General features: G+C 33.9%; 1 protein-coding gene across 3 annotated transcripts in view; it reads left to right on the forward strand.

The window, feature by feature from the left end:
* TOX (thymocyte selection associated high mobility group box) overlaps positions 1-27,586 on the forward strand; it is a 352,655-nt gene that overhangs the window by 297,509 nt on the left and 27,560 nt on the right. For all 3 annotated transcript variants that reach the window (XM_051970153.1, XM_051970152.1, XM_051970154.1), the window contains 2 exons: positions 10,603-10,833; positions 27,059-27,139. In XM_051970153.1, coding sequence (XP_051826113.1) covers positions 10,603-10,833; positions 27,059-27,139 — 312 coding nt within the window. The remainder of the gene's footprint in view (positions 1-10,602; positions 10,834-27,058; positions 27,140-27,586) is intronic.

A 27,586-nucleotide genomic window follows, 5' to 3' on the forward strand; every position in this document is an offset into this window, starting at 1 on the left:
GCATTAAAAGAGAGACCCCCAATGCTATAAGCCTTACTTTTCCCCATGATACCTTTTTTCTTCTTCTTGAGAAGTTATACATTTTCAGTAAATAATTTCTTTTGAAAGGACCACCAACCTCTATTGATATGAATAGATAATTATATACAAAAAAGTCTGTCTTTAAGAAGAAAAGAAATAGTTGTGGTAAAATGGGCATAATTTAAATAAAATAAATATCACTTTCCAAAATAGTATTTAGTCCGCCTTTTAGATTGTTACAAGAGCTGCCTTAGTAGTCTTAAGTCATATACTGGATATATTTCCATCCATTATTACAGAAAAGCATTTGGAGTGAACAAAAGTAAGGCTGTAGACTAGATGCTTATTTTTTAAAATCACATAATTCAGTGCTTATAATGCAATTGATGCTTTAGGAAACTGAAAAGTTGCTAGCATTAGAAGCCTGTTCATTTGGCAATGCCTTTCCTTTTATCAATTGCCAGAGTTAAGGATCTTTAAAATCTTTGCATTTAGATTCTTTCGTAGAACCTTGCCATTATACAAAGGAACTTGTATTGATGTACAGAGGACAGGAAACTCAATTTTCTAATCTATGTGTATATAGCAAAGCATCATGGAATAGTGAATAGACAGTTAGTCTCAGAAGCAGGAAGACCATTTTCCAAGCTCTGTCTGTGACAGATTAGATGTTAGTTATTTAACCTCTCAGTGCCTCGGCCAGCTCTCTCAAATGATACAGTACTGAACAGCTGCCAGTCTAGACTAGTTGAGGCAAATTCCTCACCAGGAATTCTTCACATAGAAATGAAATCACAGATATAAAATAAAAAACAAACAACTGGAGCTATATCTTACTTTTCAATCAGCTATCCACATTTCTGGTCCTCTGAATTTAAAGTTGTTTATAATCTTTGATTCATGCCAAAGAGGTAGGGTCTTATGAAGAATCTATAGGATAGTCAGTAGAATACTGGACTTGTAATTAGGAAAACCTGGCTTCCAATCCTGTTTCTTACACTTAGTAGATCTGTATCTTAGGCAAATCACTTCATGTTTCTAAAACCTCAGAATACACACCTCTAAAATGAAGAGTTGGAGATTCATGACTTCTGAGATCCTTGTCAGACCCTAATCTCTGATCCTGTGAACCTATATTTAAAAATTTAAAAAGCTCTGTAAATTTTAAATCATTTTTCCCATTAATATCTCCCTTATTTCCTAAACATTTTTATCTTCATTTCCAAGTGTTTTCATCTCTCAGTAGTTCCAAATCCATCCTCCCCGTGTTCAATATCTTATTTTCTTCCTCTTTCCCTAGTAATTCACATCCACCCCATACTTTTTAAATAAAAATGGTTAATAAACCAAAAAATACATTATTTGAACCTTCATTTTTTTCAGGCTATCCTCCTATATCTCTTTTCCTTTTTTACAACTGAACTCCTAGGAAAAGCTGTTTACACTCATTTTCTATGCTTCTTCTCTACTCATTCATTTCTCAATTCTCTGCAGTCTGGCTTCTGACTCCATCACTTAACTGAAAGTTGTCTTTCCAAAATTACCAGTGATATATCCTAATTGCTCAATTCCCAAAAACTTTATTCACTCTTCATCTTTATTAACTAATCTCTAAGTTTTGATATAATTGCCCACCTCTTCTAGGTGCTTTCTCTTCCTTGGATTTGCATGACAACCATGGTCTCTAGTGATCTTCCTAGTCAGATCAGACAAAAGTGTCTGATTCCTTCTGATTGGTTTTCTTTGGTGGATCATCATATATATCCTGCCCTGTGGGCATGAGCTTTAGATGTAGTGGATAGATTTGAACTTGGAGCACAAAAAATTGAGTGCAAAACACATCTTTACTAACTGATCCTGAGGAGGTCACTTAAACCCCCTGTGCTTGAGTTTCCTCATTTGTAAAATGAGAGATTTGGAACTGATTGTCCCTTAGATCACTTTCAGCTCTAAATTTGGGATTGTATGATAACATGAACTTAGAAAATAAATTCATATTTTCACATCTCTAATTTTTTATGTAAGGCACAAATTGTACCAATTCTTCATACATGAAGAAGTAGGCACTGTATATCCTCATACATTGAAGTATAGAAATGAAGAAGTAGGCACTTGAGGAAATATCCTCCTTTAAAAAGAGGCAAATATTTTAATCAACTAATTAATCATCAAGAATTTATTAAGATCCTACTGTGTGCTAGGAACTTTTCTATGTCTTAGGGTTTCAAAAACAAGAAAATAGTCAACAACCACGAACATTTTCATGTTCAAAGAAGTCCTGAAAATGAAGATTATACTTGAAATTTTGAATATAGGACATATGGCTGCTTGTTCTTTTTATTATCTTAATTTTATGTGGTTGTATCAATTATTGCCATGCTTATTTGTTTCCTTTTCTGTTGTTGTTCTCTATTTTTAAAAAGTTTTAGTGGGGCTCTTTTCTTTCCTTTTTTTTGTCTTTTGTATCCACCACGTCCTCCCACTTCTACTATAAAGCCCTACCTTTTAACAAAAGTAGAGTCCAGCAAAAACAAAATTATATTGTAAGGTTATAACTAGAAATGTTAGTATCCTTTTGTAATTACAGTATTTCACCTCTCTTACCAGGAAGTGAAAAATATATTTCATGAACAGTCTTCTTTTTTTTCTCTCTTTTTCTTTCTTTCTTTCCTCTCTATTTTTAAAAATTTTATTCATTTTAATCTGAACTTAAGAAATAAAGCATTCTTTCCATAACATAGTAGAATAAAGAAAAAAAAGATGATTGTATATCTTCAAATTTATCATGTACAATTTGCTATTCTTTTTAAATATGTGTTATTTCTTTTTGTTTTATTGTATTTTTATTGTAGCATTTCTTTTCCCCTTTTTTTCTCCTCCCACTCTACCCTAGTGTGGTACCCACGCTACCATTAGACACAAATGTGTGTTTCTGTGTGTGAAAAACAATTTTTTTTCCCACTATTTTTTTCTCTGGGTGTAGATAATGTCACATTTTATATGTCTTTTGTAGTTAATTTGGATATTTTTAATAATCAGAAGGCCTTAGTCACTTGTTTTTATTATATACAGTAAAAACCCTGTATACTCTTGCTTCTGCTCATTTCAGTCTTCATTATTTCCTGCAAATCTATCCATGTTTTTCTAAGATTAAGCTCATCATTTCTTATAGCACCTATAGCACCATAATATTCCATCGCAATCATACCACAACTTATTCAGCCATTCTCCAATTGATGGTCTTCCCTGCAATTTCCCAATATTTGTCACTACAAAGAGAGTTCTTATAAATATTTTTAGAATATATAGGGGTTCTTTTCCTTTTTTTCTTTATCATCTATTGTTATGGCCTAGTCAAAAGGCATAGGCATTTTAATGTTGACATAATTCCAGATTGTTCTAGAAAATGATTAGATTGGCTCAGAGTTAGTTCCCCAACAGTAAATTAGTGTCCCAGTTCTTCCTCCCTTCCAACATTTGTCACTTTCTCTAATCATTTTAACCAATTTGATAGGTATAAGATAATATTTCAATGTTCTTTAAATTTGCATTTCTTTAATCAATAAGTAATTAGAGCATTTTATCACATGACTGACTATAAGTAGTTTTGATTTCATAAAAACACTGCCTGTTCAGGTCCTTTAACCATTTATCAATGTGGGATTAACTCTTGTTCTTATAAAGTTGATAATGTTCTTTATGTATTTGAGATTTGAGACCTTTATCTAAGAATCTTTATATAAATTTCCCCCTCCCCCAATTTTCTGGTTTCCTTCTAATCTTTCCTACCTTTGTTTTATTTGTACAAAACTTTTCATTTAATATAATCACAATTAACCATTCTATACCTCAGACTGCTGTCCATCTCTTGTTTCATTCACAAATTGTTGGCTTATTTATGTCTAATAGCTAATTTATTACATGTTCTTCAAATTTTCTTGTAATATCTTTCTTCATATCTAGGTCATAGATCAATTTTGATTTTTACCTTGAAGAACAGTGTAAGATTGTTGGTCTATGTCTAATTTCTGCCTGACTGTTTTCCAGTTTTCGTAACAATTTTTATCAAAAATGAATTCTTATGCTCAAAACTTGTCTTAAATTTGTCAAATACAAGATTATTATATTTATTTGCTGTTCTAAATTGTTCCTCTGATCTATCTATCCTTAGCCAGATACTCTATGCCACACATTATTGCATGAATGCAGGGAATTTAAAAACAAAAAGTGAAATTATCTCGGCCTTCTACATAGAGTGACAGTAACATGTATACTTATTTCCCAAATTAGTGAAAACACAAGGAATGAAACCCCCTATACTCATTCTTCCGGTTTTTTGGCAAAGTGGCCCACAATAACATTACTCATATACAAAAAACACCTGGATCCAATAAAAATTTTTTTAAGTAATTTTTTTGTTTACATAGGCAAATGAAGGGTTGAACAAGGAAATCAGATACATTTAATATAAATAACTAATCAAAGACTTAGAGCTGGAAGGGACTTTTCATATCTTCTGGTTCAACCTCTGTTTTTACACTTAAGGAAACTGAGGCCTTAGGAGACTAAGTGACTTCACAGATTGTAAGTGTCAAAGATGGGACTTGAACCCAGATCCTCTGAATTCATATGCAGTGTGCTCTTTCTACTGCATTCCACTCAGCTCCTAATTTTTCATGGAAAGTTGTTTTATTGCTTACTTCAGTTGAACAGTATAGTCTCTAACTGGTTGAATTAAGATCTCTTGAACTTAATGATGAATTCTACTTAATAAAATCCAAGATGTTTATCCATCATTTACTTTAGTAACTTTGAAGTAGATACAAAACCATGTCATTGACTCTGTGTGTATTTTTCTATAATTCATATTTTTGCATAATACAGTAGCTACTCAGTGATTACAATCATAAACATGACTATGAGGGAGAACAAACAAGCTTGCTGAATTCACCATAAGTTTGATCTGATTTCCCATGCATCTGTGAATTTCTTCTCAAATATAATAAATAAAATTTAGCTTCCAAATTCCGAATGTTCTCAAATATTTTCAGTTTATAGGTGGCATAAGGAAACAAAGGGACAATTTAAATACTCAGTCCAAAGCATTTATTAGCTAAACCTTTACCAACAGAAACACCACAGCCACCAAAGTGCTGTTCTAGGTCTTGTTTATGCAGTGGAGACTTTGCAATATTTACTTTATATGATAAGACTTATAAGTAGAGTTTGATGTTGTTTGTTCAGCCTATTATGCAGATGGTGCTTGATTAAAATCTATTTTAAACTACAGCGATTACTGCAAGATAGTGTGCATAAAACCGCTCTCCTAGCTCCATTAAAGGCTTGAGTATGGCTGCCGTTTATTTTAAATATGCTTATAGACATTTTCAACTTCTCCAGGGACATTTAGATATCAGTGAGGCACTTTCCTTGAGAGTCTTAACTCCTAGATGTTGTAGTCTTAAGATCTATTATTTGAGCAACATAGTAAGCACATGCTTTTTTAAAGTGAAAGATTATTGTTTTCTTGTGATAAATAAGTTAAATACATCACTATAATTAAGCAATAAGCCATGACAGGAGGTGGATTACTAGGAGCTAAGTACATCTCTAGGGATTTTGAGGAATAAATCTGTACCTATCAGTAAGTTACAAAAATGTGTGCATTTGTGTTCGTGTGCATGATTCATAAGTAAAAATCATTTTCTATGTTTTTTGCTTTAATTAATGGTGACATCTCCATTGCTGATGGAAATCAAAATTAAGGTCTCATCCTAACTACTTTCCATGTTGTTAACATTTAATTTTTTCTGTTGTATCTAGACAAGATTTGTGTCTCTGTTGGCTTGCCATTCCAGGCCCTGGCAGAGTATTGTAGAGAAGGATATTAGAGTTGTTGGAACTCTATATCCTGAGGGGGGGAAAAAAACTTCATATGGTTTCCTCTCTATTTTTAAAATCGTTGTGATACAACTTAAATTTGACTTCATAATTTCTCATCTTAAAGCCCTGGCAATATCAGAAATTTTATGATTTGATGTAGTGCTTAGAAATCCAAGCCTCATTTATGTCTATTCATCTATGTGGGCTTTATAAGGTAACCAAAGCTGAAAATGATTATTTATTGACTGATTATATATCCATTCACCTAATTTTAGTCAAACCATATCCATCCTTATTATGTTCAGTTCAAATAATTCATGGTCAGAAAAGCAACTATCATTCAAAAATATGATCAAAAACTTTCATACATTCATCGCAATCATAGTTATGTTCCTTTGAAATATAATAGATACAATAATGAATAACTATATTTTTCATATACCAGAGATCGACAGAGTAGGTCAGACAAATCTCTCCAAATGCATGGCAGCACACCTTTGTAGTATTCTCCATCATGCTAGAAACCACCACCACCTCCCCCCAAAAAATATCCAAAAAGCCAGAAAACGGCCAGCTGCACTACACTGCCCTTATAGACCACCTTATAGATTCATCATACCCAAAGCAACAATGAGATGGAACATTCCCATTTCATAATATCGGACCTAAAGGCACAAAGAAACTATCCACCTAGTCAACTTACTATGCATTTTGTTATCCTGAATTTGTGGCAAACTTAGAATTCAAAAATTTAGACAGGTTTTGACTCCTGGTGAGTACTATTTCTTTTAGAATTCATTGTCTTTCTTATTTGACAAAAGGGGAAAATCAGACTTTAATAGTGGGCTCATGTTCTTCAACTTGTATTCGCCATTGTTAATAAATATGGTATAAATTACGTAAATCTTCTACCTAAAAAACAAAATGAAGAAAATGAACTTGCAGTGATTTAATAAAAGTTTTTTTCAATTTAATTAGATAGATATTTATGAAGTGCCTATGTTGGTAGACACTGAGTTAATCAGAGCTGGGAGTGATTTCTGTGATCATTTAGTCCAATTTGTATTTTACTAAACAAGTAAATATTCAACTTCCTGTTAAAGACCACCAGGAATAAGGAATTCATTATCTCCTGAAGTCACCCATTTTACTTTTGTTTAGCACTTTTGCTGGACTGTTCTTCCTCAGATCAAATAGAGATTTACTACTTGTTAATTTCCACTCATTGCTACTGTTCTGGATTCAAGATCAAGAAGAATAATTGTGATTCATCTTCCATTTGTTAGTGATCGACTTTGACTTCAACTCAGTTATTGTGGTTATGCTAAATCTATTTGACTAATGCCCTTATTTATTTCAACTAATTTTTTCATAATCTCAAATCCTCTCACTATCTAGATCATTTACCAAAGTACATCGGTCTGTCAAAGTCCTTCATAAATTGTAGAATTGTAGCTTGAGGACAGGACAGCAAATATGGTCTCATCAAAATTAGATACAAAAACAATATCACCTCCTTTATTCAGGAAACTCTGTTTTTATTCATTTAGTCTAAACCTGATTATCTTCTTGACTATTCTGACTTTATTAGGTTTGTACTTCATCAAAAGCCATAGGCCTTTTTTCATATGATCTATTATCTAGTCACCTCCCAAACATATATACATACTGATACAGTTAATTTTTTGAACCCAAGTGTAAGAATTTACATTTGTAATTTTAATATTATATCTTATAAGATTACTCTAATTCATCGTCATCTATCTTATAGTCTAGTACTTACCCAGAATATGAAAATCTTTATGATGGTCACTTTCCTGAATAATAAACAAATGCATTATTTTATACAAATTGTCAAAGCTTGATACTTTGGTTAGCAAATATTCTCTCACTTAATTATTGCAGATTCTTATTAGATCATATTAATTTAGAATGGGTATAGCAGCTGGGCTAAAATTTACCAGATAATATCATGAAGTCAATATATGTTATGTCAATTCATACTGCAAATAAGGTGAGGTTGGCAGAGATTGTTAAACAATTTAAAACAACTGTCATGCAGGTTAGCACTCAACTATTGAGGGTTTGTCTTCTTATTGCAATCATATTCTTATCCAGAAGAATTTAATATCCACCAACTTAAAAAAGATTTCATTTCATATTTCCTACTTCATTTAATTCAGAAAAACATTTTATTAGACTGGATTTAATACTAATACATCCAGAGAAGTGAATGTTTTTTTTTACTCTTTTCTAGTTTTTTTGGTCATTTAACTATCCATTTAAAAAAAAATCCCTAAATAGCAATTCTTCTTTTAAAAAAAAATTACCTTTAATGAGATTCCTTCAGTAAAGTCTTTGAACATTTGACTAAATTATGTCCTTTATTTTCCATTTATTTATTATTCTCTCTGTTGATCCCTCAAAAACCTATAGTAAATTTAAATGTAATTTGCCTTTCAAAATCCAGGTGATATTTGCCTAAATATTTAGAGATTCTCACCCATCTGATAAAATTCCATTAGCCTAACCAATATGAACTTAACAGTCTATAGTTTCCAGGTTTCCTCTGAAACCTTTTATATAGATGAGAGTACTAAAGAAATCCTGAGTCTTCTGACTCAGTAGCTATTAAATGACAGGTATTTATTTAAGCTACCAATTGACATTTTTTTAATTCACATTCTATCCTTTGGTTATCATTTGGATTTTAATGTGTGGTCTACATGTCTTTTATTGATCAAGTAGCAGTCTTGGATCTCTTTTACTCTGAAAGTTAGCACTTACCAAAAGGTAATATGGGAGTTGGAATTCTTTGCTTTATTAATTCTCTTTTCCCCCTATTAGTTTGATACAGGGAATGCAGAGCAATTTGAATGCTTTGTGATGTAAGCATTTGATACAGCTACATTTACTACTCCATATATAGTTTACAGAGCGGAGACTACACTACTATGTACTTTGATCCCAACTCAATTTTGTTGATGTTTAAAAGAATTAACAAACTCACTGCCATTATATATACCTGCACTTTCTCAGATTCCTCTCTACCTATACTATTTGTCCCATTAGTTTCAGTCATATCTTTTTATGATCAAATTCCTTTGCCAAAATTGAATGTCCACTAATTAATAAATTAGTTATTTACAAAATCCTGGTCACAATTAAAATTAAGCTTCTCCTTTAACATGCACTTCTCATCCATTATATCTATTATTTATCTCTTACTTTTCATATAATTCCTAAGTGAAAATCCTTGTGTGCCATGCAGGGGCTCAGATCCCATCCCAAAAGAGCATCAAATGTAGACTTTGAGGTTTGAATCTTAACTCTATTTCTGAATCTCCCTGTGTGATCTCAGGCAAATTATTTAATATCACTGGATGTCAGGTTCCTCATCTATAAAACTGATGATTAGTCTAAATAATCCACTATCGTCTCTGTCAGTTCTGTGTTAATAATCTTTTGAGCCATCCTAGTAGCCTTCAAAGGCCTAAATCAAATCATTCATTAAAACCTTTTTGCTATAGACTTTTGATTAATGAGGGAATTTTTTTTGCACTATCATCACAGAATTTTTCCATTGTTTCTCTAGTTGATTTCTTCCATTTGTTGCTTTTAAAGAAACTTTTTAATTGTTTTTTTATTCTTCCAGACAAACCATGCCATTATTTAGTCTGAACAAGTGAGGTTTTTATTGTTTATATAATGTGAGTCTCTAGTGTAGTAATCACAAATGTAAAGTTTCAATATTTTGAGGATATATGATTACAATGGTATGGATATTCTCTCCATGCTTAAATTGTTTCATAAGATACTCTGTCTATCCCCTTGCCTCAAAAAAAAAAAAAAAAATTGCTCCAACATTTAAGCAATGAACTAATTAGGCTGCTCCACTGACAACAAATCAGTAGTCCATTTTGAGGACTTTTTACTTTCTAGCTTCATAGAAAATGAAGATATTATCACTCTATTGGCATAATATTCAAGTCTGAAGGGTTCTTCTTATATCCTGTTGAAGAATTAGAAGGTTTGGGAATAGGAGGATAATCCAATAACATTTCAAAGATTTAGAAACTTTTAAAAAACTGTTCAGAAAGCTTCCAGTAAAAACATATGGATTCTTTGCTTGGTTTATTCAGTTACCACAGAGTCAATAGTCAACTAGCCATTCAACTATTTATGTTTAGATGATGCTCTTAGTCTTTATATATTTTTTCCTGAGACTGTGGGCTTAAGGAATATTAAAGATCCAAGGGACCTGAGAGAGTATCCATATTTCCAAAAAGTTAGAATAAATTCCTTGACTAAAGGAGGTTAATTCACTTAACAAAAATATGATGTGTGAGAGTCAGTATAAATCAGTGCCATTAACATGTGATTGACCCAACCACCAAGCAACTGCTATGATTGCTATCAAACTCATAAAGTAAAACAAGAGGAATAGCTGAGTCAATAAAATAGGGTAATAATTCTATAAAGAAAGTCAAAAATTATTTTAAAAGATTTGTTATGTAAGCTGTGAGGGACTGAGTCATAGTTTATATGGGATATCAAATTTTATATAAGCCCAGAGCTACAAATAAAAATACTACTTAGAATTGTGTGTATGTGTGTTAGCCTAAATAAGAAACAGCAATTTGGTTTGGCCTGTGTTTTAGAGGGCTCCTCTGTAATTCTCTTATGTTGCCATTCCAGATAAATGGTGGAGAGAAAAGGCCTGCTTCTGATATGGGAAAGAAACCAAAAACTCCCAAAAAGAAGAAGAAGAAGGACCCAAATGAGCCTCAGAAACCTGTGTCTGCCTATGCATTATTCTTCCGAGATACCCAGGCAGCCATCAAAGGCCAAAATCCAAATGCTACTTTTGGTGAAGTCTCTAAAATTGTGGCCTCAATGTGGGATGGTTTAGGAGAGGAGCAAAAACAGGTAAGAAGTTTTACAAAACGGAGTGGATGTTAACTTGATTGTAGAAATTATATAAGCTGCAAAGAAATAGCTTCTAAGTGCTTTGAATGGCTTCTTCGGTGGCTAGAATGAATGACAGAAAATGGGCTACAACTTTAGGAGACTTTCATATAATTTTATATCACTTTATTGCTCTACTATATGTTACTTTCTTTTAAGATTTATATATTGCAACTTTACATGCCTTGGCCAGGATTACATCATTCCTTAGAGTTTTTGGTATATTCATAAAGACTAAAAAAATCCTCAGGTTATTTTGAAAACTGTCCACACCTTTCTTCAGCACTTACTGTTTACTCATTTGACATCAAAATCTAATTTTGCTCTTTGCTAAGTTAACTTAAAGCTTGAGCTCTTCTACTCTCAACCATTCCCGAAAGACCACCAAAGTTTGTTACCCAGACCTTTCTAGAATAGATGTCCATATTGGGTTAAGTGGGAACATATGTGCAATTTGTTTCTTCATTTAATGCATCCCCATAGTATCACCAAATACTGTACAAGAGGAAGAACAAGGGAGAGATGGCTTCTCAGCCATATCCTGAGGTGTTTCAGAAATTTTTAGGGAACAGTGGGAAATCAGTGAGGGGGTCCTTGAAATCCCTCCCCTCCCTTGGCCATGACCCAGTTTTGCCCCATTTTTCTAAATCTTGAACATGTTTACCATGACCAGACAAATCAGTATTCTCATTTAAATAATGCAGCAGTTACCATGAGATTTATGTTCATTGAGGGGGGAACAAGCTGGTCATTGAAATGCTCAGATATCAGTAGCATGAGGATTTGGAGAATATGAATCTCTTATGAGTTACTCCCACATTTGGTGTCCTTGTCTCTTAGTTGATATATAGAACACTACATCTCTTTTCATCAAGTTCTTAAAATCATGTCAGAAGAAATATAGAATCTATGCCCTGCCACCTCCTCTTAGAATCTAAAAATACCTGTGTGAAAATTAGCTCAGTTGTGGGTTTCCTTAAAGTAGAAATTGCTACTAAGGTCACACAGAGAACTTCCCCATTTAGTGTTTTAGAAACATAGAGGATACAAATCTTGATGTAGCCACCCAGAGAGACATCCAGCCCAAAGGGAGTTCCTTTAATGGAATAATAGAGTTGTGCCACTAAGTCATAAGCTGCTTAGAGTTCAATTAAAGGAAAAGAAAAAGCTCCATAAGACAAACCTTCCAAGTATATTACTTGAGCCAAATTCAGAGGCAATGCAGAAATTGGTTAAATGCAAAATAATTAACTGAATAAGCTAAATCCATACATTACCTTATATTCTTCAAAACAGCATTGATTTCTGACCAAATTTCTATCTTACTGAGCAATATTGCAGAAATCTTCATAGTTATAGACCAATAGTGTTCAAAATGTCTTTAAAGATCCTCCTCAACCTATTCCTCTATATTATTGAGTACATAGAATTTGAAGCACGGTGTCTTCAGTTCAAATCCCATCTGATACTGTCTCCATGAACAAGATACTTAGTCTTTCCAAGATTCAGTTTGCTCAGCTGTAAAACTAAAAGGTTGGATTTGAAATGACCTCTAAAGTTTCTTCCAACTGTAAATGTTTGGTCTTATTTTTGGTCAGGAAGTAGTCACTTTGCAATTTGAGACTAAAAAAACTTGAACTCTAGCTAATTTTCCTGCTTCTAATAGCAGCACCATTTTCAATTTTGGTATTTTTTGAGTGACAAGAAGAAAAGGGATGCCAGATAGCCTGCAGGAAGTAATTTTGTTCTGAGAGGCAAACCAAAAGATTATCCATTAGCATGTTTTAACTCTATTCATGCTAAAAGTAAACCTCAGCAGTCCTGACTTTCAAGAAGGAAATTAAGCCTTCCCAATATAGATATTAAATAACCAAAAACATAGAGCAATATGAAAGGCCTCTTCATAAAATCATCACAAGATTCTAGATAGAGTTGGAAGGCTCTGCATTGTTTTCATACTTGTATGATGATATAGCTTGCTCAACTTTCTGTCTTGCATTTACTTTGTGATTCACTTATAAGTTGCATATGATCAGACTGCCTTTTGTCTTAATAGAGCTTGCTTTGGAGCATTCATCTTATAAATTAAAAAATTAAATATATAACTTAGATGGCACAATACATAAGGTATTGTGAAGCAAAAGTTTTTAGATTTAGAGTGATACATGGTGGAGGGACACAAAAAATGAGGTTTCTTATACTTATTCTCTTTTAGAAGAGCATTTTAAATTGCACGTGTTTAATATATATTGGATTACTTGCCATCTACGGGAGAGAGTGGGGAGAAGGGAGGAGAAAAATTCAGAATACAAGATTTTATAAAGGTCAATGCTGAAAATTATCCATGTATATATTTTGAAAATATAAAAAAAAAAAAGCTTTAAAAAAATAGACAAGGGATTAACAGAAAGAATACTCTCTACCTCCAAATAGGAAATTTTTTATGTGACTGCCTACTTCCCAGCACTGTTGGGGAAAGAAAGTGCTTGGTAAACTGTAAAGCACCAGACAAACAAGAACTCTTTATAATAGACACCCTGGTTTTTATTTATCTTCATTAAAATGGCCAAATGTTCCCTTTTCTTCCTAACAGAGGGGGTTAAGGACCCCCTTATTAAAAGGGACAACGACTGTCTTTTCCACAACCACAGAAAACATTACAAATACCCCAATCCACCTCAGGAATAGAATGAGATTAGAGAGATGAAACCAGCTCATAATTCCTAGAATCTGCATCCTACAATTGGGAGAACAGGACTCTCTTCTCAGGAGATAGCCCTGCTGGAGCTGAAAAGGCTCCCAATAAAGTAAAAGCACTTCCCTGGTTTTTACACTTCAGCATCATGAGAATTTCAGCAAAATATTCATAAGTGTTATTATGGTGTATTACCACCTGTTCATTCTCTTTATGTTGACTCACTGTGCCAGCATAATATAATATCTGTGTTTCAAACTAAATTAATTCTACTTTGCCCTCATTTAATATTCAAATTGGAGAGCATACATACTGTTATTTATTTTTAAAGGAATGTTGCTGTAGCAGATTAGAGTCAGGCTGTTAAGCTCCAAAATTTAGGACAAATATGCATGTTAGAAAACAAAGCCACATGATGCAATTGGCATCGTGCAAGCAGCTGGTTCAAATGGGAGGCTAGGATTCCATGGCCCACAATTGTGTGTAACTCCTGTTGTCCTAATAGCCGACAATTACCAACAGCTACAAATATAAACACAAACTGGGAAAAATGGACACAATTATTGATGACTTATTGGAGGCTTAGAAAATTACAATATTTAAGAAAAACTAGCTATTAGGGAGATTACAATTGAATGTTTTCTTGACTGCACATGAGAGCATGACTAACAGAGTTGCCTTGTGTTTATATCACATGTTCCCTCATTGGGAGTATGGGAGAGAAGAAGCTGTGGGGAATGACAGGTTTTTAATTTCAAGGATCTGTGATGAGTGAAGGACATAGATAGATAGATAGAGATAGACAGAAAAAGAGAAGGTGGGAAGAGAGAGGAAGAAGAGCGAGGAGAAGAAGAAGAAGAAGAGTGAGAGAGAGAGAGAGAGAGAGAGAGAGAGAGAGATGGACTTGGGTCATTGTGAAGTTTTGCATGAAGAAGGAATTCAAAGAAAAACAAAAAGAAGAAATTAAATTTTCTGAGCAACATAAAAACTACACATGTACATAATGTATACCTGCACATACACAATTCTTCCCTAAGTTATTTGGGGGGAAAATGTACCTATCAGAAATATCTTCATTTTAATACTTTAGAAAATGGTGCTGACTCTGGAGTGGGAACAGAATTGTATTGGGGATTCCAACTGGAAGTTTTAAATGCTAATGAATCGTGTGACAATAGATAGAGCTCATTTCAGTAAGCTAGTATATTGTCTTTTTTTTTTTTTTTTTAAAGAAGGCACCAGATGGGGAAACTAAAATAAAACAAGTTATCAATGTGATGTTGTTCTTTGCTACTTATTTTTCACTGACTAGAAAGTATGGAGGAAAAAATAGAAACTTAACTATGTCCCATCTTTTGTATTAGTCTCATTGGATTTCCAGCAATCCTCAGCATTCTTTTTTTAAATGAGGTTCCAGTTAAATCTTCTGTCTATCTAAGTATTCCTGAATTCTTTTCTACTGCTCATCTCAATATAGATCCCATGTGCACTGGCTACTGTGAAGCTCAAACTAAGCCTATTAAATAAGAGTCTCTCTGGCTTTAAAGCAGGCAGGAGTGGTCCAAATAGCTATAAAGGGCGCACAGGTCATTTTCAGCCAAGTCAAAGTAGCTCTTAAATGGAAAAGGAAAGTCACTTTAAATCAGAACCAGATGTAAATGTACTAAATGAACCTTAAGTTCCTAATTGGAGACACAGTAAGGCTGTAATACATTTAGCAAATTACAAACAAAATGTTCTTGTTTACATTACGTTAAATGGCTTTAAAGCTTCAGCCAAAGAGCTAAATAAACATGCTGTTATTCTAAAAATGGAATGGAATGCCTATTCAGAGTTTGGTATATTCAGAAGGGACAACAACCTGTGTATTTGTGGAAGGGGGAGACAGACAGACAGAAGATAGTTTCTTAAATGCTAGACCTTGTGGTTGAAGAGGAAGATAAATTTACCTCGGGCTCCAGAATTTAATGATCAGCAAGCACTTGCAAAGCAAGTATTTGAATATTGTAGCATATGCCTTCTTTCAGGCTGCATAATTCATATCCAGCAATATTAGCCATAGAGGTTCAGCTCACTAGCAACACCTCATTATTTTATCCCGCAGTATTTATTCCTATGTTTGACGCCTCATGAAATTACTGTTAATGTGTTTATATAAGGGCAGATCTGACACAAGTGGGAAGAATTTAATTTCCCACTCATTCTTTCCTGCTGATGTGTCCTCTTCCCCTGGTAGAAGTGGCAAGTGTAAATAGTTAATTTGCTTCAATTATGAGCCTGTCCTGCTAAATTAGAAGCAGCAGGGATATGAAGAGCCAGAATTATACTTATGAGGCAGCTGACAAATCCTCTGAGCCCACAAAATCAAATCATTTACTCCTCATTGGTGCTCAAACACCCACCAGATAAATGATGCTATTTATCCCTTATCATCTCATGGAACTTGGATTTTATGTCACCAGTACTTACATTACCTAAAGGCCTGTTATATTCTAGAATTCACATGTGGACTTCTCTTGGTATTTCCATTAAAACTCCCTTGCTTAAGTAAGAAAACCTCTAATCTTTCCCGAAAAAAAAAAAAAAAAAACTTTCCCTAGAAATGACAACAGTATTCTCTAGTCAAGTGCCACTCTGAAATCTCATTGTGATACCAAGGCAGATATGGGTCTCCTGATAGCAATTTCACTTGGGTACAATCTTTTGTCAGTCCTACCAATCCAATTCAATAAACATTTGTTAAATACCAACATTGTACAAGACATTGGTAGGTGCTAAGGATAAAAATTCAAAAGAGAAACTTTACTTGCTACTTTTAAATGGAAGAATTCCACTTGTGGTCCTGGGAATGGACCTTAACTTGTCATTGGTCATTAGTCCAGCTAAGTGCAAAGAGACTCATCACTAAAAAGTTGGTAACTAATTTTTCAACCACTGTAAATCCTTGACTGTTCAAGTGGGAAGGGGAATAAACAACATTGGTAAGGCGAAAGACTCATATCAGTGATTATAGACTCTTTTGAATGAATTTATATATCTACTATTACTATACTGAAATAATATCAATGTAGGATAATACCAAATAAATACATTTTGTGCCATTCTAAAACTGATAATAATAAAATTTGGAAATAATTTTTAATTGAGCAAACATAGCATTATATTAAAATGTCATAAATATTTCATTTCTATGTTTCAGGTATTCTATCTATGCACATGAGTATTTGTATGCCAAATAGATTCACCGTGATAACAGCTGCATGCTTTGCACACAATTCCTACTTTGTAATTATAGCAGTTTTTCTAAAGTAATGACAAGTTCAAATTGATTTTACTTTATGCATATGATGTAGTTAGGAACAGTTGTATTTAAGGTGAATATTTGTACATCTAATCTTCCTATTCATTCATTTCCACTTGAATTTAGAATGTTTCTATAGAAGGAAAAAAAAATGACAACTTAAAAAAAAATACCTTGTTTATAACCATGATTTTCCCATTTTCCATGTGCAATTGAATATATTTCTTTCCCTTTTACAACCTCGACTTTCTTCAGCACCACCCCAAAAATGCTATAGAAAATCAGAATAGGGAAAAAATCTGTGAGGGCTGAGATGATCAGAAAGACTCGGGGAAGTAGGCTAAACTCCTAGTTTGGGCAAACAGATCTTTGCAAATGCATAGAAGTGAGGCTACTCATCTAACAATGGAGAAATGAATTAACTTGATTGAAGTAAAGAGTTTTAGTTGGAATAGATTATTGGATAGCCAAAGTGAAGCCAGAATGCAGATGGTTCTAATGGGATGAGAAGTTTGGACTTCACATTTGAATTATTTAAAGAACACCTTTTAAAGCCACACACATTAAAATTTTGTGTTCAGTCATGTTCAACTCATTGTGACTCCATTTGGGATTTTCTTGGGAAAAATACTGGTGTGGTTTGTCATTTCCTTCTCCAAATCACTTTATAGATGAGGAGACTGAGGCAAACAGAGTTAAGTGACTTGTCTAGAGTCACACAGTAAGTTGTTGAGGTTGAATTTGAAGTCATAAAGATAAGTCTTCCTGACTTTCGGGCCCAGTGCTCTATCCACTGCACTACCTAGATGCCCATATTAAAATGTAGCACATGGTTAATTTTTAATTTGCTGGGCACTTTCATTGACTCCATGGGGTTTAAATGTCTAATCAGCCACACAGGCAATGTCATTATTTGAGGTATTTAGTCAAAACACCTAACTAGAAGACATAAATGGGGATATTTTTAAAGTTAGCAAGACAGTATATGGGGTATCTCTTATTTCCACTTAAAAATACTGCTGTGGATTTAAGTGCAGTCACCAAACTGTCAATAAATACTTGTTGCTTCTAATGACTAATTGATAACCAAGAGGGTCTAATAGGCCTCTTACCTGAGAAGACCATTTGCGGTGCTAGAAGAACCAGCAGGATTCTTCTGCAGCTCTGCAGGATGGCAGACAGAAGTGGACCTCCCGCTAAGTGTGCTCAAAGTGAGAAATCAGACACTTATATTGGATAACTGCTGCACTTTATCAAACTTGGAAATAGGAATTTTCATGGAGTATACTGCAATTGCGATATATGGAATCATAGTATTGCTAATAATATATTGACTCTAAAGTGATCTTCTTTTTAAAATATCCTGCTTGGTTTTAATTGCAAGAATAGATCTAGACTTAACATAGTTTTAAAGGCACACACTTGATTTTTCTCGAGATATTTTTAATTCACCCATCCTACTTTCAACAATTATATCTAATGTGTGCAGCGCATTAGGCGAAACAGTGAGAGAATAGAATTGATAAATAAGATAGGAGTTTATAATTTAGCAGGAGTGATTAGACATATACTCAGCTAAATATAATAAAAATTAAAATATGATAAGTACATAATAGGTATCCAGCCATGGAGAACAGAGAAGTTTCACTGGAGGCAGTAGCCATGTGAATTTAGAAGAAAAAATGTAGAAAAGAGAAATAGATATTAATAGGCAGAGATGGGAAAAAGGAAAGAGTTTTCCATGTATAGAGAATCAAATGAGCAAAGTTTTGGAGGCAGAAAGTCAAATACAAAGTGGGACACTGTCTTACAAAAATATACACATGACTTTTAGGAGACATTAAGTATTTTAATGCACTAGGTTAGATGGATGGAGATCATAATTAATAGATAATTCCTTTCACCTTAATTTATCAACTTTATGATTTCCACTGCTTTGTGTGATTGTTGCTTTTAACCTAAAAAAAAAAAAAAAAAAAACCTAGAAAAATAAAGTTTAAAAAACATGTTTCAACCTTCATTCAGATTATGTCAGTTCTTTCTCTGGAGATGGATGGTAATTTTTATCATAGTCTTTCAGAATTTTCCATATTATTGTATTGCTAATAGCTAAAGCATTCATAGCTAATCATGGTACAATATTGTTATGACTGTATACAATTATCTCCTGGCTCTGCTCACTGTAATCTGCATCAGTTCATAAGTTTTCTCCAAGTTTTTTTCTGAAATCATCATTCTCATCACTTCTTATAACACAACAGTATTCTATCACAACATATTCAATCATTCCCCAACTAATGGTCATCCTTTTGCCACTACAAATATTTATATATATATGGAATGTTTCCTTTTCTCTTTGATCTCTTTGGGATTCAGACCTAACAGTGGTATTATTGCAGGAGTGAACAGTTTTATAACTCTTTGGGCATAATTCTAAATTGCTCTCTAAATTAGTTCAATCAGTTCACAACTCCACCAAAAGTGCCGTAGTGTTCCAATTTTTCCACATTCCTCCAACATTTATTATTTTCCTTTGCTGTCATGTGAATGTTACTTGAGTTGTTTTAATTTACATTTCTATACTTGATAGGGATTTTAGATCATTTTTTCATATAACTATAGACTCTTTGATTTTTTCTTCTGAAAACTGTCCATTCATATCCCTTAACTATTTATCAATTAACGAATGATCAAATAAGCAATTTTCAAAGGAAAAAATGTAAATTTTCCTAAGAAATGTCCTTGTAGAAACAACAGTTAATATTGGACTCATGAAAGCAACAACTCTTTGCATTAGATCAAAAAGAACATTAATCTCTGTTTCACTCAGAGTTTGCTGGTAGGAAACACTTAAAAACATAAAGAACTTCAAGATCTAGTTCTAAATGTGATATGTAGAGAAGAGGAAAACTAGAAGATCCAAAAGACACTTCTATACAGTTTTGGAAAGTCTGGTTACCTGTGTTACTTTCTCTGGATGTCAGTCTTGGTATCATCTGTCATGTTTATGTCCTGAGAAAAATATATTGTATTGGACTATGCTATATTGTTTGAGAGTTAGGGCAAAGAATACAAAATGTGTCCTATATGTCAGGTCTCTGTTATCCTTGCAAGTCAATGCAAGGTCAGTTGAGACTATAGTATCTTCTAATTACTTTGTTAACATTTCTGTTAAAATGGTACGTTTAAATGTATAAGCCTGTTTAAAAATTCTTTGTATAGATCTCACTGTCAGATGAGTGGAATAGAAGGATAATTCATGGGAATACATCACACTGTGTTCTGTCACACTAGCCAAGGTCTTCTTCACAACTAGATGTGGCAGGAGAGCTTTTCCACTTGTCTCAGAAGAGTATCATTACAAAGGAGCTTAGTAAAGTGTTAGGTGCTTCCTGGAGTCAAGAAGACAATTTCAAATTGATCTTAAATACATACTAGCTGTGACTCTGGGCAAATCACCTAACATACATTTCCTTAGCTGTAAAATGGGAATGATAATAGCTCCTGCCTTACAGGATTGTGATGAGAAGCAAATGAAGTTAGTGTTTGTCAAGTATATAGAACAGTGCCTGGTATAGAGTAAATGCTATAATTGTCTTTTACCTTCTCCTTTTCCCTTTATCCTTCCTCAGTTGTTTTATAGTAAAACCCCCAATCATTCTGTAAACACTGGTTTTGACATCTCCTTAGGTTTTATTATTCTTAGATATCTCCCAATCAAATTGCATCATGACTAATTTGACTAGTTTAGTTACTTTCAGAAGTCCAATTGTGGGTAAATGATGATAATGGGAGACATTGTATCATAATGGAAAGAGTGAAGGATTTCTTATCACCAGGTCCTAATTCATATTCTGGTTCTGATGCTTACTAAGTGTTGTCTTAAGAAAGTCATTTAAATTAGATGAAATTCACATTCCTCAAGTGTAATATGAGAAGATAAGCTGACCTTCAGGCTATAAATGTATGTGTCCTATACCTTGAGTTGACTTAGAAATATCTAAGTCCCATGGAAGAATATCACTGCTATATTTATTTCGTTGGACATTTGTAGTAAAAATTATTGTATCCTAGAAGAGATTCAAGGTGTCCCAAAAGTCTTAGTGCTTAGTTCTTAGGTTTAAGAGCTGAAGACTTTTGGAACACTTTGTATTTTGATATGTACCAAACACTTGGTTACTAGAATGTAAATTCCTTCAGGACAAGAACAATTATATTTTTGCTTCTGTAGCCTCAGTACTTAGTACTCAATCTGTCTCATAGTTGGTTAGAAAGAAACGTTGATTGATTAATAGTTGATTTATCTCCTCCAGCTCATCTCTCAAGTCTACTAAAAGAAGTCCTTGTGAATTCAATTTTTGAAGGCCTCTAAAAATTAAAGTAATTATTCACCATAAGCTTATTGTTATCATGCTTCTCATATGATAGAAATTAAATTTTCTATCAAATACAACTTTTGAGGGTAGTGTATTATAAGTTAACCAAAAAATCCTAATTTGATTTCATAAAAGACAAATTTAAGTAGAGAATTTTATGCCACCTTCATTTCTGTTATAAAATCTTCCTTGAAATAAAACATGGTTGGATATGGATTATGAGCCAAGTAAGAGAGAGGAAAGAAGGAAGGATTAGAAGAGATTTTAAAGAGTTTCCTTTTCTATATGAGTTTTTCTCAGTGGAGTGGAGAAAAAGACAATAATAAAATTTTTCTTAAGCATAAGATTGTTGGAGGGTTTTTTCCTTTCATTTCCACCACAATCAGTAATTTAAAAAAAAAAAAAACTTAGGGTATATTTTAGTTAAGAACTATTAATCCATTAAAATATACCTAAATATTAAAAATATAATTTCAAATGAATCATAGATTCAGAAGATTACATTTTGCTGAGTTTGGGCACACATAAACACACCTTAGTTTCCCTCTTGAGATACATTTCTAGGAGAAGACATGGAAATTTTCTCACAATACCAAACAATATCATCTGTTAGTACAGGGTAGGTTCAAAAGTCTTTTGATAAATTGAAGTAAACTGTATATATGATGTATTATGATATTCTAATCCTCCCCTGTCCAGCGTTTCCCTTTACTTCAACCAGCTGTGCACCATTTGGAAGCCATTTTGCAGCTCAACGAAGCACTAATATTTAGAGTATAAATCACATTCCTTTTCATTGTTTGTCTTTCTCTGAGAGGGACAGAGAAACCATTTCTATCACAAACTTGCAAATCAGTCCTATCCTTATCACATGTGAAGGCTAAGTAAAGTGGTCATCACAGAATGTTATTCCCATAAGTTAGAGGCCACTTCTTAAGTGCATTCCCTCATCACCCTTTTTAGCTTGTCATTTAACAATAGATGAGCTTCTTGAGCCATACCCTTCCCAGGGGCCTCTGGTGCAACATCTTAAGTAACTCAGGAATCTTTTTTATTATTTGTTCAGGGGAAAGAGAACTTTTTTTTTTTTTTTGAGACAGCCTGATCCTAAGGAAAATATGCAGGATTTGGAGTCAGAGCTTCATATCATAGCTTTTGCCATTTATCACCTGAATGACTTTAAATAAGTAACTTTACCTCTCAGCCTCAGTTTCTTTATCTGTAATCTCAGGTGAATTTGGAGAGCTACCATAGTGTACAGAGTGCCAGGTCTGAAGTCAGGAAAACTTAGTTTCCTGAGTGCAAATCTGATCTCAGACTCTTACTAGCTATGTGACTCTGGCTAAGTCACTGAAGTCTATTTGCTTCAGCTTCCTTGGAAGGAAATGGCAAACTATTCCATTTCTCTTCCAAGGAAATCCCAAATAGGGGTCATGAAGTCTCCTACAAGACTGAGTAACAATGTCATTGGGGGTTAAATTATATTATCACTTTTAGGTACTTTTCTTCTTTAAGTCTCTGATCATAATTTTGCCATGCTTTGATAGGAGTTTTAAAGGTTCAGAAGCAGTTTTATATAAACAGTCAAAGGCCAAGTGACATGTTGAAGACTTCCTTAAGGCATTTTCATCAAAAACAACATCTGGAACCATGTTAGCTTTCATTAATTTGAGTGTTTTAATGTGTAAAATAAACACTCAGAGTATTGTAAACCTTAGCTAGTTCTCAAATCTGTGAAAACCCTAACAGACTGTATAGAATCCACGTTAGATTTCCATTCTTATCTGTCCCATTGCCCCCTGAATACTGACACAGAAATATGTCTCTTATAATCATTCCTTTAAATCCTTCCTCTGAACATTTACAGCTAACAAGAGAAAGTGGATCCATCAATCCATGTAATGTGACGTGATGAGTTTACTCCTTTCTAAAGTGGTACTTAGGCACTTATATGAATGATCCCACACAGCCAATCATCAATAGCCAATGGGGAGCCATTTGTGGAAAACATGGGAATATGAATGCTAGTCAGGTGCTTCATAACAACATTGATCCCCAAGTGAAACTCAGGCATATATTCAGCATGAAATTGATGGAGAAAGCCCTCCCCCACATCATACCCTTTCCATTACTGTTAATGGACAGTTAGCAAAAGAAATTAACCCTTTCCTATCAGTTTAGCAGCATGAAGTTCAACAAAGGAATTGTACCATGTTCTTTGTTATCTACATTGTCAATTAATGTAAATAAAGGATTCCATGGTGGTATGGCTGTTTTAGTAGACAACAAATGAAAAAGTAGCATAAAAGCTATAATCAGGCAAGCCTGAATACAAGGGAAGATTGTCTCTCTATCTGATTCTTTAACAACAATCCTTTTGAGGAATACTACAGACAAAAGTGTGACATAGACAGAACTACCTTTGGAAACTGAATGGACCCTAGTCACCTGAACGAGGGTCACTTTGAGTACCCTATTAATAAAAAAAAATAGAAATGCTTAGGTTATATAAATATGTGTTACTATCAGAAACGTCTTTACTAAAATATTTGCTTTCAAGCTGTAAATAGGAACTCTATCTTTATGGGAAATAACCTCTCAGAAGGTTTCTGTGGTATTAAGAATAAATGTAAACCCTGCCAGTTTAAGGCCATTCATTACAATTTATGTCTTGAAGAGGGGCTTTAAAGAAACTATATACAGAAATCTGCTTCTCCTAAGGAAAAATAAATCAGCAAATAACTGTGAAACCACGTGTTTCTCGAAGGCTGAGTAACTAAATTGACTGTATAAATAGCACATCCTAGTTAATGAAATACATGCAGTGTTAGTGTTTGATCTAATATTTCATATTTTTTTAGTTTGCAGACATTTATCTTCAAAAATAAATACTAATTCAGACTTAAATGATTAGATGTACACAACTAGACTACAAAAAATAAAGAATTTAGACATGTATATTTAGATGGAAACTTGTTACTCTTCTTACTTTCCTCCTCTAAATTTCTCCATCTTTGGTGAAGACATCACCAGCCTTCTAAACTCAGGATTGCAGTCTGAGAGTCATCCTTGACTTATCTCTCTGTCTGTCTCTCTGTCTCTCTGTATCTCTCTCTCTCTCTCTCTCTCTCTCTCTCTCTCTCTCTCTGTGTGTGTGTGTGTGTGTGTGTGTGTGTCTGTCTGTCTCTTTCTCTCTCTCTCTTAGATTTTACATCCAATGAGTTACTAAGTTTGGTTGATTTCTACCTCTACGAAACCTCTAATAATGCAATCCTTTTCCCCCATCCCTATGCTAACCACCATAAGTTCTCATCACTTCTTATCCAGAGTATTATAATCATCTCCTAATTGGTCTCCTTCCTTTTTAGTCTCTCCTATTTCTAATCTATCCTTCATATGGCTGCCAAATTGGCATTCCTAAAGCCCACTACATTTCTCTGCTCAAAAGTTTTTTGTGGTTCCCTGCTACCTCTAGCATAATACAAAGATTCAGCTTGACATCATTTCAAGTCCCACACAATCTGGGCCCGACCAATAATTCTGGCTGAATTTCACATTTCTACTCTTTGTGCTCTCTGTATTCTAGCTGGACTGGCCTGCATGTTGTTTGCTAGATTTGGTATTGCCTCCTCTGCTTTGGTGTCTTTGACTGTGGCAACCTACTTTCTAAGCTGGAGGGGACCACAGAGTCCAATCCAGGCCAACTGGCATTTTGCAAGTTAGAAAAATGGAAAAATGCAGCTCTTGCCCATGTTCAAGAGACCTATCTAGTGTGCTGGAGACCTTCTTTAAGCAAGGAAGAAGGAAGGAATTAAGTTCTTCTTAGCATTTAATAAGTGCCTAACCCAGTGCTGAGCACTGAAGGATACATATAAAAACAAAAACAAAGCCCAGTCCCTTCCCTCTAGGAGTTTTTATTATTGGGAGAAAACAACACACAAAAGGGGAGCTGTAGAGGAGGCTGGTATCATTTTGTGGGACAGAGAATGTCCCTCCTGACTAAAGATAGTCCAGTCTGGGTCCCTTCACAGAATGGTGGCTTCAGGAGAAACTTATCAGTGGATGGGAGGAGCGTCTTGTTGAAGACTATTCCAAGGTGCACACTCTTGATGGCCAGATATTCCAGACTGAGGAGGAGAGACATGATTTTAAGTCCAGAGGAAGTGAGGAACAGGGCCAGGAAAGGAATGAACAATTAGTATATGTATTAATTAGGGTCCTGTTTCTAATTCCCTTTGTCAAGGCTGATCATTTACTTTTCTTGGGATAGTCCATCTTAATTAAAACCACTAGTGCCTAGGAATAAATAGTATTTCCCATATATTGAATTTCACAGCAGGGAGTCAGGCTCCACTAACAATTGTCTGCCTTGAAAATAATGAAATAGGGTTTCTGTATTGCAGGCCTATATTCAGTGTTTACTCGTTTTGACTGTTTTTGTGTTTTGGCCAAAGCCAAAGATAACATGTCCAAATTAATATTTCTTTACTCATAAATTTCAATATTAGAAAAAGGTGGAAGACCTTGGCTCCCTGATGTGAATTTCAATACATGAAAAAGTTAAAATTTAGTCAGGCTACACCAAAAGCTTTGTTTTATGTACAGTAGCTAGTATTTGGAAAGTTTGAGAAGTTCTAAGTACTGGCAGCAGCAAATGGGCAGAAAAAGTAGGAACTGAATCAACAGATGCCCACTTATTTTCATGTCACCAATCTTTTCTTTTACTCTGAAATGATTTTTCTTTGTTCAGCTTAGCAGTATGACCTTTGTCTTATGCCCTAAATCTTATTCATTGCAGGCTGTGATTATTTTTTAAAACAAAGGTGGAGTAGGTCTTACTGCTCAGTCTTCTGCTTGGAAAATATAGTAAGGAATAGCCATTTATATAATACCTACTCCATACTAGTTACTATGATAAATACTTTTACAAATGTCATCTCTTTTGGTTCCCCATAACTAGCCTAGGAAGTAGGTGCTATTATGATCTCAATTGATGGTTGAGAAAACTTGAAGCAGAAAGTAGTTAAATGATTTGGCCAGAGTCTCATAACTAGTAAGTGCATGACTTGAAATATGAACTCAGGTCTTCCTGACTCCAAACCCGATGCTCTGTCCACTGTGCTATCCATCTGTTCTAATAACAGAAGAGAGGATCAAGGCAAAGTGGTCCAGATACAATCCTCACGATCTTTTCCCATTGCCATTCTGTACTCAGAATTTTCATAAGGCTATATTAAGATTATCATGGGAAGAAAGATATTGTGAAAATGGTCTTAAAATCAATGCAAAAGAAAAAGATTCAAATTGAACTTCTGTGACCTCAACTATAGATAAAGGGTAGAAGACCAACAAAAGAAAACAGTAAAATTAGTGAACTTGAAGAAGACATTAAGATTTTTGGATACCATTTCTTATATACTGTTGGAGTGTATCTGTTATGTTTTACTGTTCTGGTCAAATAATTTCGCTGCTATATAAATGGAAAATACTTTGGATGTATGCATGTATTCTCACCAGTGTTCATAAGTGATATCCTTCCTAAGTCAGCTAGCTCAATGGTCATACTAACCTAAATAAATCCTTTAGTGTGATCTAAATGAAATTGTGTTATCTCTATTCTCTTACTTGTAATGATCCATAGCCACAGTCTTCAAAAAAAAAAAAAAAATCTTTCAATAAAATAAGTGTTTCTAAGTGACTGTTGGGAAACGAATATTTTTGGCAACATGAAAAAGATTATTGATATGAATTATGCTTCTCTGAAAACAAAAGCAGGTGTACTCTCTCATTTAGGCCTGTCTCTTATTCTTTTAGGTCTACAAAAAGAAAACTGAAGCAGCAAAGAAAGAATACCTGAAGCAGTTAGCTGCATACAGAGCAAGCCTCGTATCCAAGGTAACACATGATTTTCTCATATTGTGACAGATTGTGGCCATCTAGGTACAGACTTTGATAGTGATTTAAAAAAAAAAAAAAACATAAAAGCACCCTTTTGTATTTGCTACAACCATTTGCCTCAACTGAAAACTAAATCCTGAACTACACCCCACTTTTCTAGAAATAGATATTCATGTTTCACAAACCTAACAAAGTAGAAAGATCTCTTCATCTTAAAGAAAAATTATCTATTTGAGAGTTTTCAGTTTTGTGGGGTTCCCCTAGTTGATTTTTTTATATCAGATCAAATTTCTCAGAATTATGATCCACTTGTAGGCTTATTACTTCCATAATTCAGTTGGTGTATGCTCAGAGAAATAATGAACAAATGCAAATCTGGCAACATACAGGTTACAGATATAGACACAGAATTTATTGGTGTTTGGAAGCTTGACTTGGAGTCAT

This window comes from Antechinus flavipes, chromosome 1 (genome assembly GCF_016432865.1).
Source record: "Antechinus flavipes isolate AdamAnt ecotype Samford, QLD, Australia chromosome 1, AdamAnt_v2, whole genome shotgun sequence".
Classification (NCBI taxonomy): domain Eukaryota; kingdom Metazoa; phylum Chordata; class Mammalia; order Dasyuromorphia; family Dasyuridae; genus Antechinus; species Antechinus flavipes.